The sequence below is a fragment of the Pseudopodoces humilis genome, chromosome 18 (genome assembly GCF_049639895.1).
Source record: "Pseudopodoces humilis isolate 2021_Gansu_Grassland_sample_001 chromosome 18, ASM4963989v1, whole genome shotgun sequence".
In the NCBI taxonomy this organism is placed as follows: domain Eukaryota; kingdom Metazoa; phylum Chordata; class Aves; order Passeriformes; family Paridae; genus Pseudopodoces; species Pseudopodoces humilis.
The window spans coordinates 17563626-17580249 of record NC_142217.1 but is presented as its reverse complement, the minus strand read 5'-3'; the positions used below and the strand labels follow the sequence as shown (position 1 = coordinate 17580249).

The following is a 16624-nucleotide window of genomic DNA, read 5'->3' as shown; positions in this document are numbered from 1 at the left end:
GGGTAGTCCAGTGCTGGCAAGGGGTTGATGGCAGTGGCTTGCAAGGAGGACATACTGTGCTCACCCTGACATGAGGGCAGCTGGGGCTGAGTGGGGCAGTGAGTTCACCTGTCCCTGGCTGGTTCCAGCCCCCAGGAGCTTTCCCAGGAGCCCATCACAACTCACCAGGACTGGCCTTACTGAAGTACTTGTGCAAAAGTTCAAGAGGAAGCACAACCATGTGGTTGAACACGATGTTCTGGGCACGGTGCCCAGTGTGGGGCAGCAGGGAGAGAGGTCCAGGATCCTTCTGCATGGGAAGCTCCCCGAGCACAGCGTGCTCTGGTGCAGAGCTCTTGGGCAGAGCGTGCCCAGGGTCCCTCCAGCCCCTTGGTAGTGGTGGAAATGGTGGGTCCAGTTGCTGATGACCACCAGCAGCAGGACAGAGGAACTAGGGGACAATCTGATAGTTGAGGTGCCACCAGCATGGCTGATTCTGCCCCACAAAATGGAATTATGTGTTCAAAATTCAGTTAAACCAGATTCAGGGAGTACCTCCTTAACACATCCACACTCTGTCCCAGCTTTCTCCCTCAGCTGGTTCTCGTTTGAAGGAAGAAGGACCAACAGCCCCCAAACACACTGTTCTGTACAGAACCACCTGACCCAGGTACAGCCTGAGCTCAGCAAGCCCCTAAATCAATCTGACTGGCAACAGGACACATGACAGGCAACAAGAACATTTGTAAAGACAGAGGAGTCCAGCCCTTACAAGCTATCCTAGACTTTTCCTGTCTCCTCACCGAAAGGAACATTTCCATCTCTGGGCACCACAAACACACAAGCTCAGCCTCCTTTCCCCCAGGAGAGTTCTGGTATAGTGATGGCACTTGATCCCATATCAGAGCTGGGTGGGAAACAAGGACCTGACACCCTCCCCTCCTGGATCAATGCTCAGTGTATGCAGTGCCAGCCCTGGCAAAGGCCTCCAAGAGGTTCAACAGTGAAAAACCAGAACACACAGGGCACATTGCTTAAAGCGTGGGGAACACCGAGAGCAAGAACCTGGGCATCTCTTCTCACATTGTCACCACCAGACAGGTCCCTGGGATAGGCAGCAGGTGCCAGGCTGCTCACCCTGTCCTCATGCCTTCAGCCCCAGCTGGCTGCCAGCCCAGGCCAGCAGCAGCAGACAGGGAACAGCCCCAGAACCCTCCCCAGCAGAGCCGGGCAGGGGAAGGAGAGGCACGGCTGCTGAGCTTCACCCTCCCTACAGCAGGAGTGAAGGGAACAGAGTGTTCCCTGCAGGACAGGGACAGCTCACCATTCCAGTCACAGCTGCCTTACGGAGGTGCCTGACATCTCATAAAAGTGGGAAGTGTCTCCAGTGCTTGGCTCCAGCTCTGTCCCAGCCCAGCTCTCCCCAGGCAGACCCACAGCAGCCTGAGCAAGGGGCAGGTGCTCGAGACTCAGCTGGCATCCCAGTTTTGGGACTCCCTGGATTCCACCCCACTGTCTCCCAAGAGAGCACACTAAGGCTAGACCAGCTCTTTCACAAAAATCTACATAACAAATGGTAATAAATTCTACAAGAAAGCACCACTTTCCTTAAATTCCTTAAAAACCTCATGGTTTTCAGTAGAATAGTGAAACTGCACCAGGAACAACCTACAAAGCTGGTTTTATTCTCAGGGCCCAGCTTGATCAAGCCTCAAGTGCCAGCTGAAAAGACCCTTCCTGACCCTGCATTTCCAACAGCCCTGAGCAGTGGCCACTGCCTACAGGCAGCCCCCTCTGTCCTGCAGCTACCCCATCACCTGGGACACAGGAGATTAAGTTATCTGAAAAAGCAGCCACAAAGCATGAATTCTACAGCACTTGGCAGAACATTTCCAGCCCTCCTCAACCTACTCAGGGTCATCCAGAGTTTTTGGGAAACCTGGCTGTAGGACAGCTTTATTTCCAAAAATGGAAAAATAGAACAAGCTTTTCCTAGACAAAGACATTTATTAAAAGTTAGTCTGAAATAAATTCCCCTAGTCCCCAAAGATCTTTTCACTGTCCTTGCAGAAATGAAAAACAGTCTGAGGAGGTGAGTCCTTGAGCAGGGGCCAGAGGCAGGGAGGGCACAGCTGGCACTCCAGCCCCTCATGGCTGTGATGCCAGAGGCAGGGAGGGCACAGCTGGCACTCCAGGCACTCCTGACAGTGATGCCAGAGGCAGGGAGGGCACAGCTAGCCCTCCAGGCACTCCTGACAGTGATGCCAGAGGCAGGGAGGGCACAGCTAGCCCTCCAGGCACTCCTGACAGTGATGCCAGAGGCAGGGAGGGCACAGCTAGCCCTCCAGGCCCCTCATGGCTGCGATGGCAGCTGCCGTCCGGCGGGGCAGGCTCTTGGCAGCCTGGCGGAACTCCTCTGGCTTGGCCTTCAGCAGAGCTACAATGTTCTGCAGCGTCCGCGACGGCTGCAGGCCCAGGGCATCCATCACATTTATGAGATAATCTGCAAAATTAAGGAAAAACTTGTATTTAACTGGCAATAGACACCGTGAGATGAAAGACAGCCTTGCTGGTGACAGAGGGAACCCTGTCCCCAGCAGTGGCTAATGCAGCAGTGCAGAGCAGCCCGTGTGTGACGCCAGCCGTGCCGGGGCCGGTGCCCGCGCTCACCGATGTCCGTGGCCAGCTGCTTGGTGGCGTGTGGGGTGAGCTGTGGGATCTGCAGGATCACCTCACAGTACGTCTGCATGGTGGCCCTGGCGATGGAGCCCAGCCAGTAATCAGCCACGTTGTCCAGCTCGGGCAGCTCGTCTCCTGCACAGACAGTCCCGTCAGCTGCCAGCTCCCCACCCGCCCTTGCTGGCTTTGTACAACACATCATCCCAGCTGGGTAACAACACCTGACTGCTCCTTCCACAGGACATGGAGGCAGGCAGAGTTTATCAGCTGCTTCTGGGGTAATCAAAGCAGTCCTGTGCTCTGCCTGTACTGTACACCACTGACATGAGCTCCAGACACAAAACACTCCCCTGGATACTCTCCAGGTAAGTCACTCCCAAAGGGCTGATGGGGACCAGCTGGGACAGGGCACTGCCTGGCACCTCCCACAGGATCCTCTCCCAGGAGCAGTTTGCAAACCACGGCACTGACACGGATTCGCACGAGGTTTTTTCCAGCCCTTAAGGCAGCCTGTGTTCATTAGTGTTTTGAAAATTATCGAGCCATTACAACATGTAAATGCTTCAAGGTGACATAATAGTAAATGCAAAAGCCTGAACTAAAGAGCATACTTTTGGGAGGGTCCAGGAAGACTGTAAATACCAGGCTCTGCGCTTTCTTCACTGTCTGTGCAAATAACACCGTAAAGAGACTAAGCCCAGCACAAGGTACACTGCCAGCCTGCAGGGAAAGGCGTTAGGTGGCTACTGCTGTTACCTGCAGCAGGATTAGTGACACAGCAGCCCCCTGGAGCCAGAACAGGAGCCAAAACCCAACAGAACTCTGCAGACCCCAAACCATTGTTTTAATGAACACCAAACCCACACAGACCAAGCCAAAGCTTGCAGTTTGAATTAAACCTAAAAAAGTTTTACTCATTATTTAGAGGCTACTCCTGGTTTTACTGAAGGATTCTTGGAAGAAACAGTGTGATGGGAAAGGGATGTCCAATGGTTTTGTCACTGTAACACATCCCACCCGTGTAATGTCAGGATGGGAAAGCTTTGCTCTCTCCCTACCTTGCTCTGGGGGGTATGGCAGTTTTCCAGCATGTAATGCCAGCTCCAAAGCAGAATCCTCTTGAGTGACAAATGGCTCAAGGTGCAGGGGAAGCGACATAATGTACTGGCCAATCTAGAATAAAAGAACCAAAAGCTGAGTCACTCAACAAATGAGCCAAGTCCTTTACCAGAGAAAAAGTCACCTGCAGTAAATACACCTGAAAGCAGAGAGCTGAGCCTGACAGCCACTCACTCACCTACAAATTGACTCTCGTGCACCATTACACTTGGTACAAGAAATAGTTTTTCACAAGGTCAGAGAAGCAGTCACTGGAACACTCATGGTAAGAAAGACCTGTACAGAGAACTGCTTCTTCAAGCAAATCTTTGCTCTCTGGAGTGTTCCCAGCAATTTGTTTTCTAGAGCAGAAAGACAGTTGAGCTCTCTTACATTGCTGATGTATTCCAGAGGGGTCAGGCTGAAATTTGGCAGGTCATCTGTCAGGGTCTCACCAATGCCACCAGAACTCCAGCCCTGTAAGACAGAGAGTGCAGGATGAATTGATGACTTCCCAGAGCATGAAGCCTGTCAGTATTTCAGAAAGGGGTGACCCAACAACATGACCTGTGCCTACCCAAGGGATTCTAGGAAGCAGAACACAGATGGTGAGGAAACTGTTTACCATGTTATCCTTCAGGCCCAAAACACCACCCTTTCTCTACCCAGCTCCCTGTGGGAAACATGCTCAGACAGGTCAGAAAAGCAAGACCTCAAACAAACACCAGAGCCTCCAAACACCTGTGCTGCAAAGGCTGTGGGTGAGGGAAGGGAAAGCTCGCGGGAGAAATGTGGCACCAGAGAGAACCGTTCTGAGCAGGAGACAGAGAAGCAATGCTGACCCAAGGGATCCCCAGGCAAACCCTGCCTGTTCAGCTGAGCCCAAGGCCCCCCGTGCCCACCTCCATCCTGGGGACCAGCAGCAGCTGCTGCTTGATGCGCAGGAACACCGAGTCGAAGGCCAGCTGATGGGACAGCTGGTTCAGGCGGCTCAGGGCCGCTCGCGACGACGACAGCAGGTTGTGGTTACTGGTGCCTTTCTCCTGACACAGACAGAAAAACATTTACACACACAAGCACTGAAGTGGCCACACAGGGGCTGTGTTAACATGCTTGCAGAGGTTTTATGAGGCCCTCCTTGTGCAGCAGAGCTTTCCTCTGTGATGGCACAGCCTGTTTCCTTTGGAATGACCTATTCCAAGCAGTCATTCAAAACAGAAACTGCCACTGCTCTCTGAACTGCAGGACAAGGAATTAGCATCACATTCCAGCCTCCCCAGGCTCTGGCACATGCTGGGTACTGAGAAACTTGCGGAGAAGATGGCAAAACTGCCTTTTACTCAAAGGGCACAACTGATGCCCTGCATGCAATTACGTTCTACCTGAAGAGTACCTGTGGAACGGGACAGTTCAGTCAAGCTTTCAAGTCAAACACATGACACTAAAGGTGGAACCACAAAAACTGCAGGTAAACCAAGTGCCAAAGAAATCAAAATATTTTGAGGAAATAAAACTCATAACCTTGAATTCACTACTTCATGTGACCAATGATGGCAAACATAACTTAGATCCACGAGAAGATAACTACAGTCATTCTACCCTGTTCACAGATTCATGCATGAATGATCCTGCAGAATTCTGTTTCAGACTGGACAGGGCAGCAGAGCCTAAGTGGCAGAGAAAGCCTCAGAAGGTGGTGTGTGGGCTCCAGAATCTGAGGTGGCTCCAACACAACCTTCCTAATGATCGCTGTGATAAAATCTCCCTCACCTGAGCTGATAAGGGCATGTTTGCAAAACAGAGCCAGGATCTGGGGAGAGATGGAATAAGTCCAGACTTCCTGGCTTTGGACATTTCATCTCTCCATGTATCAGTGTCTCTGCAGAACACAGCCCACAGAAAGGCTGCAGCCCAGCATGAAAAGTCTTTAGACTGGAGGGAAATCCAGGTGTCATCTACCCAGTATGGGCCCAAGTGCACACTGTAATAGATCAGGCTCTCCAGGCACCAGGGCTACCTTCAGGGTGTAAAGTGTTTCCATAAGGCTGGCATACTCAGATGGATTCTCCTTCAAGAGATAATTGTATTCCTGCCAGGGATTTTTTACAGAGCTCTTCTTTTCTGCAGAACCGGTGTCCTGAAAGCCAGAAAAACTGCAAGGGCTGTAGGAGTCTGAGAGATACTTCCCAGCAGTTGATAAAATCCTGAAAACAAGTACACAAAAGTCACCAGCAGAACCCTCTGGGCTCAGCAGTCCTGTCCTCATGCTGGGCCAAGGACCAGCACCACCCTTGAGTGACTTTGAGGGAGAGCATTCACTGACAGACTCCAACTGCAGCCAGTCCTCTCAGCCACTGTGCGACTCAGCAGCTGCAGAAGTGCTGAGAGGACAGAGGCTTTGTGCTCTGGGAACACGAGGGCAGTGGAGCCCCACTGAGCACTGCAGGCCAGGCTCAGCACTTCCAGGAGCCACAGGCTGAGCAGTGCATGCTCACAAGGAGGAGCAAGATCTACGTGTGCCTACACTCCTCAGGTTACAGAGAAGCCATCAGGTAAGGCACACCTACACTCATTTCAGCACGTGATTCATGCCCCGTGTCACAAGGGTGAGGATCCTGCCAATTTGATCTGGTGGAAAATTCCTTCCTGACCCCCATCTGGCAGCCCATTGGTGGCCAGCCAGGTATCCAAGGAAAAGGATTCTGGGGGTTGTCTCAGGCAATATGATGGAGTGGAACACTCTGTGCCCCATCTCAGTGCTGCCTTTCCCTCCATGGTCTATGCAACCAAGGCACCTTGGGGTTTGTTTTCTTTCAGCTTGGTTCCTACACCGACAGCTCATGAATTAAGGTCACCAGTGCTCACCTGTTGGCCAGCTGCTGCTCAAAGTCTCCACACTGATGAAGCAGTTCACCACAAATGGAAATTATCCTGGGAAAGAACAAGACAAAAACACACTGAGATTTGAGGCAGAAAATGCCAGACCCCCCCAGAGAACCCATCTCAGACCCGTGTCAAGTAATTATGAAACACCATAACCAAACCACAGCCCCACACATCTGTCAAGAGTCAATCTGGTGATTAACTCTGCATCCTTTTGACAACACTGATTTTTTTTGCCCAATGGCCTCATCCACCTGCTGCTTCTTGTCATTGTGGGGAAGGCCAGCTCAGTGTCACTGGGAAAAATTCTAAGAGCTGCTAATATGACAAGTGATATGAGATGCAGCCTTGCTCCAGGCAGGGTGGGGAGCCCCACAGCCCTCCCCTCCCAGGAGCAGCCTGAAACCCATGACTGACACTGGTGCTTCCAGCAGCACTGCGAGCTCAGCCCTGTGCTCTGCACTGGGAACTTGTGCAAGCTGACCCCAAGTAGTTCCCTTGCAGCTTTGATACAAAAATCAGCTCTGAACCGGAGAAAAAACCCCAAACCCTTTACCTGACAGAGTTTTGGAATGCAGTCCAGTCCTCCTGGAACAGGGAATCTGCCAGGACATCATCCAGTTTACATTTCTTTCGTATAGACTGCAGTGTATTTGTGAAGTCAGATGTGTACCTGCAGTGAGAAAAGGAGCAGAGAGAAGCACCAGCATAAGAAAACAGGCTGGAGAGCAGCACAAAGACGTGTCCTGTGATTTGCTCAGTCAGTCCTCTGCAAGGGCCAAACATGAACCAGAAATACTAAAAGGAGTACAGAAGTTCCACTCCAAACAGGTGGATGTGAAGAACTGATGAGCCACAGCCCACTCAAGCCTAGAGCTGAAGACAAGAAGTGTGAAAGATGCTGTGTGGATCCCAGTTTGCTGCCTGTAGATCACCAGGAGCTCCCTCTACCCCTGAGAAAGGAGTGAGACATTTTAGTTACCACTACATTGATCATCTCCTAGAAAGACCAGGAAAAGTTTATACGGCTCCTGCAACTCCATCATCACTCGGCCCTTACTCCAGAACATGGTGACAACAATCTCATGAATTTGTTTTCTCAGCTACTCCCAGATGAGAGCACGGATAAAAAGAACATTCTGTCTTCTACACACCCCCGTTTTCTTTTTAATAATGCCCATAAGCTGGAGGCAGGTACATTGCTCTGTAATTGCCTATAAAGAAGGTGAGATCAGAGATCTGTGCTTTCCTCTTCCCCCTTCCCACAGGGCAGCAATACCTGATTCATACCTCGTGAGCAGCTCTTCCAGTATCGTGAAGGAATAAGGAGTAAATCAGCACAGGAACAGGAAAGTGATACTTTAGGACAAGACCTAAGAGTGAACCTCACTCCGTGGGGTATCTCACACTTACAGGCAGATCCTGAATGTGAGGTCACTTGTCCTGGACTGTGTATTCATTGAATCAATAAGGTTGGAAAAGTCCTCCAAGATGATCAAGTTCAACCTCCAGACTTATGTCCCCACTGAGACCTACTTTCATCAGCCTTATTTTGTTTTGGGAAATATTTTCTCCTTCAAAAGTATTTATTAAAAATGAAAACTCTGCCCAAGCAGAATATAAAACAGCTGGCAAACCTTTGATTTAGCCATAAAATCTTCCATTTTTCCTCTAGAAAACAGCCTGTGCTTGAACGAAGCAGCAAGAGGGATATTGATGATTCAAGGTACAGTCAGACACTTTCTGCTCTCAGCCATTTTCCATAAACTACAAAGTCCTTGGCCACAAGCTGCACACTCACTACCAGCTCAGGATAAATGGAGCAGTCCCTAAAGGCACCTTACTTTGAGAACAGGGCCTTCAGGGCCTTCAGCAGCCCACACACCCCCAGGCCATCCGTGAGCTTGACGCAGTTGTCGATGGCTCCGGCCGCCAGGATGAAGAGTTTGTTGACTGAGTGGTTCAGTTCCTGGACACAATCAATCACTTCCCAATGCTCCTAAACAACAACAGCAACAACAAAGCTGAGCCTGACTCTTCTTCCAGGCAATAGAGAAAACACACCTTGTGTAACACAGTGCTCTCTCTTCTACAAATAAAAGGAAATAGAAGCAAAAGGGAGAGGGGCAAAGAGAGCAGTAACCATGACAAAGACCCCTGTGTTTAGTGGAAGCCTCCCCCTGGAACAAAGACTGGTACATTACCAAGGGCACTGCACTGATCTGGATGAGGAGATTCTCTTCTTCCAGGTCTCCATATTCGAGTTGATAGGGCTTGTATGGAGCATACACCACTTCCACCAGCTCCATCACTTTCACCAGGTTCTGCTCCTCTGCAAAGAATCAGATGTTTAGTCTACAGAGAGATGAACATCCTACTAAAAGCCTCACTTCAAGCCACATGAAGTTCTTCCCTAGAGCATGCTGCCTGCACAGGCTTGGAATGCTGCCCAACAGCTTCAATCTCAACTACACAGATTGGGTTTTTCATTTTTTCAGAAACAAGATTATTATCTCTACCTGCTTCCTAAAACCAAGATGTTCTACCTCAACAAGTGCCTCAAGAAAATTAACACTCACTGACCCAAAACAGCCTGGGTGACAAAAATCTATCAAACATTCCAACCTACAGCAGAAGAATTGAAACCATCTGAGAAGCGAAACACATTACTCCCACGGCATCAAACAGGGGCAATCCTCATTTATCAGAAAGCCTAGCTCACACTTAAAATAATTGACACTAATTCAATTCACTCAGCGCCACTGTGCCAGCGTTCATCAAGCAGAGCTGAACGTGAAGCACAAACTCAGCCTCTCAGAGCCAAGCCTGAGCTGGGAGCTGCCAACCCAAACACAAATCAGGGCTGAATGGTTATTGCTCAGCTCAGAACTGGACACCAGCTGCTCTCACTAAGCTCTGCCAAAATCAAACCTGCCGCAAACCAAAATGACTTTGAATCCTGGATATCAGAAAAGACTTTCACACCCTGAGGACAGGAGAGCAATGGAGCAATCTGTCCAAAGCCAGCATTGTCTCTGTGTTTGGACGTTTTTGAGACCAGACTGAACAGTATCCCAAGCACCACGGCCTGACCTCACAGCAGATCCTGCTTGGAGCAGGAGACTGGACCAGATCATCAGTCCCTTCCAAACTGAATTATCCTGTGAATCACAGCTGAGCCCTCCCCTCACATACACACAGGAACTGGTTTGACTCTTCTCAGCTGAGTCACCTGGCCTTTCCATTCTTGAGATATTTCTTTTCTCAAACATCTTACCCCACACTAAAAGAGATGGACATAAAGGCTTTGGGTTTTGGTTTTTTTTAACACACTCAGATAGCAGTTCAACAGTGATCTTCCTATTCCATCATCTTCTAGAATCTAGCATTATTTTTCCAAGCCCTTTTTAATAATTTCTGTAATGAACCACAAATTAAGCTAGAAAATGACTGATGTGTATGCAACCAGAGAGACAACAGACACAGTCACACTCCCTGACATTGCTCAGCAATCATAATTTACAGGATCAAGAAAGAATCTGGGTTTAAACAGCTCAAGACAATGTTATGAGGAACCAAACACAGGAAGCACAGCATCAGGAATGCTCCATTAGCTTTAATTTTGGATTTTCCCATAGGCAGCCTTTGAAGCAGCCCCATCAAATTCATAAGGGACTATAAATATCCAACAGCTGCAGTCAGGCGTAAACTTGTGCAAACACAGCACCTCAGTGCTGTGTGGTTTCTGGGAATTACTCAGCAATCATGACCAAAATGACAAACGTCCCAGGGAGGGGAAAGCACAGGGCAGATTTGGAAACAAACACTGAGGATGCTGCTGGGAAAAAACTACCAACAGCTCAGAAAAAACACCAGGCATTGTCACTTGATTAAACCTTAAGCCAGCAGCAACAGAAAAACTACAAAATCAAATACAAGCATCCAATGGATGCAGCCTTCAAGCAGGTTTTCTCTTGTTTAGTGAGGTGTGACAATTCCAGGAAACTCCTCAACTTTTCTGCTCTGTGATCACTCACAATGGGTCTTGCTGCCTCCCTGGAGACATTTCCTCATCTGGGAGACAGAAGAAACAGTAAAGCTTGTAAAAGGAGAAGTGCTAAATGCTATTTACCCTGCAGAGCCAGCATGCTCAGGACAGGGCTGCTTCAGGAAACGTAGTGCTGTGTCAACAGCTCCTGTGTAAGATACACACACAAACACAAAGGTGCAAGTGCCCTGGAACTGGGCATTGCTTAGAAGAGATAATCCCTCCCTCACCTAAAACTAACCAAAATCCCACAGTGGGACTTTACAAGGGGGGCAGCACAGGATGACAGAACCCAGTGGCAGAGCCTTACTGAGGTTTGGCAGCATGGCCACCTCCAGCCCCTTGGCGAAGTGGACGGTGGCATCGTGGAGCTCCAGCAGCTGGGTCAGCTTGGTGTCCTGGCCCGTCCTCTCCATGGCAGTGCTGAGACACACGGGGATGGAAGGCACCAGAGCTCCCAGAGTTTGAATCAACAGCACAGTCACGATTTCATGGGGGTTCTTGAAAACCTGTGGCAGCAGAACAGCTGCATTACCTGAGAGGAACACGCAGCAGCAGAGAGCAGCAGGCAGCTTCCAACTCTGAAGCACCTCACAAGGGGTGAAAAACCCAGAAGCACTCTGCTAAAGCTGACCTAGCACACAGGACAGCCTGACTGCACGTCTAGGGCAGTACATATTTACTGCTGTGCTTTGAGGACAGCCACCAAGAAACTAGAAGCACAGGCACAGGCCAAAAACTGAATTCAGAAGAACACAGGCACTACAGTGATTCAAAAAACACCTGGCAGAAGAGGGCATTTGAAACAGTGCACTCAGTTTACACAGGTGTGTTGGGAAACAACATTAATCAGTAAAATATGAAGACACAGGACTATATCACAAGCCAAATTACTGGTCAGATAGGCAGAAGTCAGCAGTGGAAAGGCTACAAAGCCTGTAATCAGCTGAGAATCAGCCACTCCACTAGCATGAAACTTTTTACAGCCTTCATTGTGACTTTTTCATCAGCTATCCTGTTCATTTACTTTGAAAGCTGGGTTTACCATCAAAAAGGTCCAAGAGTTTTTCAGAAAACAGAAGCAACACAGGAGATTGAGTGACATGAGCTGTGCCCCATGTGCCATTTCTTACAATCCCCAGTTCAAAGAATATCTGCTAAAATGTAACCTGACATCTGACCTGTAAGTCACATCGAATCATTAGGCAGAAAAAATACATTTCAAGGAAACACTGAGCTCCTCTGCAGCACAAGCCTTGCACTGACACTGGCTTTGTGACATGAAGATAAGAATCTCAGCCTTCATGGATGAAAAACTCTTCAACAATATGAACTTATTTCTTCATTTCACCACAGGACAAAAACTTTTTTTGATCCTACATTGTTCTTGGCAGGGAAAACAAGAACACAGACTCCAAGGGGTGACAGCAGAAGCCCTCAGATATCTTACAAAGAGCAACACACATCAGTCCAGCGACCTTGAGGGCTTCCTCCAGGCCAAGTGATAAAGCAATTCAGGCATTTCAAATGTCTTGCAACAGCACACATTTACAACACCAACAAATTAGTTTTAACTTAAGGTACAGATGAAAGTGATAGAGCAGCTTTAATGTCAATAACACAGCAACCTTGCTGCTGGTGGAACACCAGAGCTCACACCCTGTCTGCAAGGGCTGGACAAGGAACAGTAAATGGGTTGCAAGTCCCATCCTGCACCAATCAGGCCCAGAGTGTAAGTCAGGGAGAGCAGCCACGAGCTCTTCAGAGCATTGTGAGCATCCAGAGGGTGCCCAGCCCTGTCCTCTCCTGCCCCTGCAGCAGCATGAACCTGTCTCTGCACCTGTGCTGCCCACTGGAGCTGGGTGTGCCAGGTCCCCAGGAGGGTGTCGTACAGCTCGGTCAGCTGGCGATTCAGGCTCAGGTCACTCTGGCAAAGCTCCTGCCACACGGCCACCAGCTGCACCTGATGGGGAATAGAACCATCTGAGAAGAAAACTGACAGCTCTTGTTTTTGTTATGCCAAACCCAGCACTCCCCACACACAGCACTTCTGCCAAAACATCACCCTTGCTCCCCTCTCCATGTTTCAGCCTAACACATAATTCAGCACCACAGAAGGAAAAGACTTTCAGCATGAAGCTTGAGGCTTCTTAGTGATTCAAAGATTTAATTAACATTGGTATTTTACTCATAAAATGAGATTGCAACTGATACCCCCACATAATAGTTGAAATACTTGGCAAGCCCCAGCCTTGAACTTAATCCTCAAAAGTCACAGTCATGTGAGAAATTTGAAGCTCAGGTTATGGCTACAGAACTGTCTGGAATTCCAGCTTTTAATCTTACCTGAAAAGAGTTTACAGAAGGCAGCAGCTGGTAAGTTGCAGTAATAAAGTTACTGCTGACATGGGCACATCCACAGAAAGCAAAGCAGAACCATGAGGGACAGAGAAATGGAGCAGACACACATATCCTGTGTGTGCTGCAGGAAGGGACACAAGGACCCAAATGGAGTCACCAAAGCTGGTCAGAGCCAGCAAGAGAAGTGGAAGAAGGAAATAGAGAGGAACAGGTGCCATCCCCCACCACAGCACAGCTGAGATCCGTGGGGCAGCAGCTCCCTCTGCAGCCAGAGCCCAGCAAGAATTCCGACTTTTATTGTGCAATGTTAAAACGTTACCAAAACACTTACCTTGTGACACTTGTAATAATAAGCGAGAAGCTGGGGCATCCGATCAATTTCAGTGAAGACTTTAACAAACATTTTTGCTTGATCTAAACAAAACAAAGAAACAGGCATCAGGAGCAGCCTCAAAGCTGAGGGTGGGACATCAGTTGAGCAAGAAATCCTCTTCTAAGGGAGCAGGCACAGTGGTCACACAGAAAGATACAACTTCATCTCTGGTTTGCTTATTTTCTCAAACTGGAGCAGAACTGCCTGAAATCCATCCTCAAACAAGATCAAGCAGCAGACACAAGGAATGAATTTAACTTAACCAGCACGCAGTATGAACACATTCAGTATTAAAGCCAGATAAAGCCAGAGCATTTCCTAGAAGGAAATAATTAGTTTCTAGAAACAAGCCAGCACTCACAAACCTAAAGATACCTGATAAAGGCCTCAGCTTTGTTTTCACCTGTCCTCAAAATGATCCCTGTGCCTCAGACTAACTCATGGCACAGCTGCCCCTGCACAGAGCTTAGAAACACAGGTTCCTCAAAAGTCTGGTTTGTACCCCATAGCCCCAGATCCCTCCAGGACCTCAAGGTGCACAAAGATGAGTGTCAACAACCACAACAACTACTTTTCAGAAGTGCTGACAGCAGCACAGGGAAGGAATGGCACAAAGAACTGCCCAAAAAGACAAATTTTCTAAGGAGAATTTATAAAGCTGCTTTTTACAAAGTAGTAGGAAGTCAGAAAGCTTCTAAACAAATTTCCTTCCTGATTACACCAATACCTTGATAACAGAAAACCAGGGACCTTCTGCTTATTTGAGCAGCACCTCCATCTCACACATCCACATGGTCCATAAAATTCTGTAATCTTCTTGTTTCCTGCAGTGGCCACAGGTACCCCAAACCACAGGAAAATCAAAGTTGCACTGGCCTGCAGGCAGCTGCAGAGCCCAAAACATTCCAGGGCATCTGCTCCACCAGGAGAAGCCCAGGACCTAGTATCAGGAGCCTTCAGGATACCAACTCTCCACCCAAACCCTGTTTTAAAGACAATAAACTCTGTGCTGACAGTAAATGACACCAAGAGCTACTGACCTACAGACTGGGAGTTAAAAGCAGCAACAATCTGAGGGCTGGCCATGGCCTCCAGGCGGTTCTTCAGTGCCTCCAGGTGCACACACTTCTCTGAGTAATCTGGCGTGTCCACCAGCATGGCCAGGCTGCTCTGCATGCTCGTCAGCTTGGCTGAAATCAGGGACACGTCCTGCCAGCAGGGGAAGGCAGCCCGTTACCAAGGGCGACCTCGGACAGCGTCAGCAGCAGCGATGTGACTCACAGCCGCTTCAAAATCCCACTTTTAAACACAGTTCCTTGAAAAGCTGGAGGCACAAAGACCAAATAATTCAGTATTTACCTGTGTTTTAAGAGTCTCTTCAATATCTGCACTTAGTGTGCTCCATTTGTCAGCCTCCTGAAGTGACTCGGCAGCCAGCTGCATCCTGGACTTCACTCGGTCAATCTCTACCAGAACCTGAAGGAAAAAACACAATGCTACATCCCCCACTGAAAAAATGACTGTCACACACTTGGGAGTCATCTTCTGCTTAAATTTATTTTAAAAACAAAAAGGTGTGAAAACATTATGTTATTACAAGAAGACGGAATGGTCTGAAGGAGCTAGAGATGTAAAATCATCTTTCGAAGTCAAACAAGAGAAGGTTAGTTTAGGTTAGTTTGAATTCTGGTCTTGTTCTTTCGGTATCTACTTCGCCTGAAAATGCTCTGCACCCCAGGCAGAAAGCAGTGTCCCCAGGCAGGTACCAGCAGCTCTGAACTGACACCTGAGCAGCAGCTGTTCCTCAGACATGCACAGGCCTGTGTCACACCCACCTTCCCACCATTAATGTTAAAAGAAGCGGTTTTGTCGATCTTAAGTTCACAAGATCATTTCATATTAACAACTCTGGAACCTTTAGAATTTCACCAGTTGCAGCTAAACACTAAGACAAGAACTGACCTGCATAGACTGAGCTGTGTCTTCTTCAAACTTCTTTATATCTTCTTTAACAAGGATCATCTGCTCCTTCAGGAATGTCGCCTCCTGTTTCAAGACTTCCACCTCCCGCAGGACTCTGGGCATGTTCTGGAGAGCCTGATGGCTTGTTTCTGCAGGAACACAGAGCAGTCAGTGAGGGGGTAAGAGCCCTTGCAGGAACACGTGGGCTTTCAATAATCTTACCTAGTCTTTAGCACTTGAAATAACCCAAGACTAGACAAAAAAGCAAAACATCAAAGATAAATCTTCAGATGTATCTTTGAACTTTAAGTATGTATTTTATGATGGGACCGTTTAGGTTTAAAAAAGCCCTCTGAGACCATCAAGTCCTGTCCTGCTCCCCCAGCACTGCCAAGGCCACCGCTAACTCACATCCCCAAGTGTCACAATCACACAGCTTTTTAATCCTTCCAGGGACTCCAACGCTGGCCTGGGCAGCCTGTGCCAGGGCTGGGCAACCCTTCTAGAGAAGAAATGTACCCTGCTACCCCATCTAACCCAGCGCTGGCAGGAGCTGCTGTTTCCCAGCACCTAAGGCGGATGTGTCGGTGAATAACCACGAGAGCCGAGGGGGGTGCGAGGATCCCCGAGGCCCGGGCAAGGCTGGCAGGGCCGGGATCGCCACCTGGGCGGCGGCACAGGTCACCTGAGGTGTGGGGACACACGGGTGCCGGGGACACACGGGCAGGGCCGGAGCACACCCGGCCCATGGCACCCGCAGAACCCCGCACCTTCCACGGCGTTGTTGACCTCCTGGATAAAGAGCTGCAGCTTCATCACCAGCGTGGCGGCGTGTGCGTCCACCTTGCCCGGGGCCTCCTGCTGCACGGCCCGGAACGCCGCGTTCACCCAGCCCTTCACCTCGAACTCGTCCGACAGGAACCGCGAGAAGTCCATCGCGGGGGACAGCGGGGGGACAGCGGGGGGACAGCCGGGGACAGCGGGGGGACAGCCGGGGACAGCGGGGGGATAGCGCGGGGACAGCCGGGGACAGCGGGGGGACGGCGGGGGGACAGCCGGGGACAGCGGGGGGACAGCGGGGGGACAGCCGGGGACAGCGGGGGACAGCGGGGGGACAGCCGGGGACAGCGGGGGGACAGCGGGGGGACAGCCGGGGACAGCCGGGGACAGCGGGGGGACAGCGGGGGGACAGCGGGGGACAGCCCGAGCGGCTGCGGCCCGGTCCCGCCGCGCACCCGGGA

At 49.7% G+C, this 16624-nt stretch overlaps 1 protein-coding gene across 1 annotated transcript; it reads right to left on the bottom strand.

Moving 5' to 3' along the window:
- Positions 1-1966: 1966 nt before the first annotated feature.
- On the bottom strand, positions 1967-16400 carry COG7 (component of oligomeric golgi complex 7). The gene is made up of 17 exons (XM_005523110.3): positions 16154-16400; positions 15384-15532; positions 14781-14897; positions 14462-14630; positions 13380-13462; positions 12528-12650; positions 10998-11196; positions 8844-8971; positions 8484-8638; positions 7196-7312; positions 6622-6687; positions 5774-5960; positions 4659-4799; positions 4150-4233; positions 3717-3831; positions 2650-2793; positions 1967-2482 (listed from the first exon to the last, which is right to left on the bottom strand). The coding sequence occupies exons 1-17, from the start codon at positions 16317-16319 to the stop codon at positions 2316-2318; spliced, it is 2310 nt and encodes a 769-aa protein (XP_005523167.1). The 5' UTR covers positions 16320-16400; the 3' UTR covers positions 1967-2315.
- Positions 16401-16624: the final 224 nt, after the last annotated feature.

Bases quoted from the DNA above. Each gene is read 5' to 3' on its own strand.
- COG7 (XM_005523110.3), bottom strand. From the start codon at position 16,319: ATGGACTTCTCGCGGTTCCTGTCGGACGAGTTCGAGGTGAAGGGCTGG. The intron at 14,898-15,383 runs GTCAGTTCTTGT...TTTTTCCTTCAG, and splicing joins ACACAGCTCAGTCTATGCAG to GTTCTGGTAGAGATTGACCG. The intron at 2,483-2,649 runs GTGAGCGCGGGC...TTAATTTTGCAG, and splicing joins GCAGCTGGCCACGGACATCG to ATTATCTCATAAATGTGATG.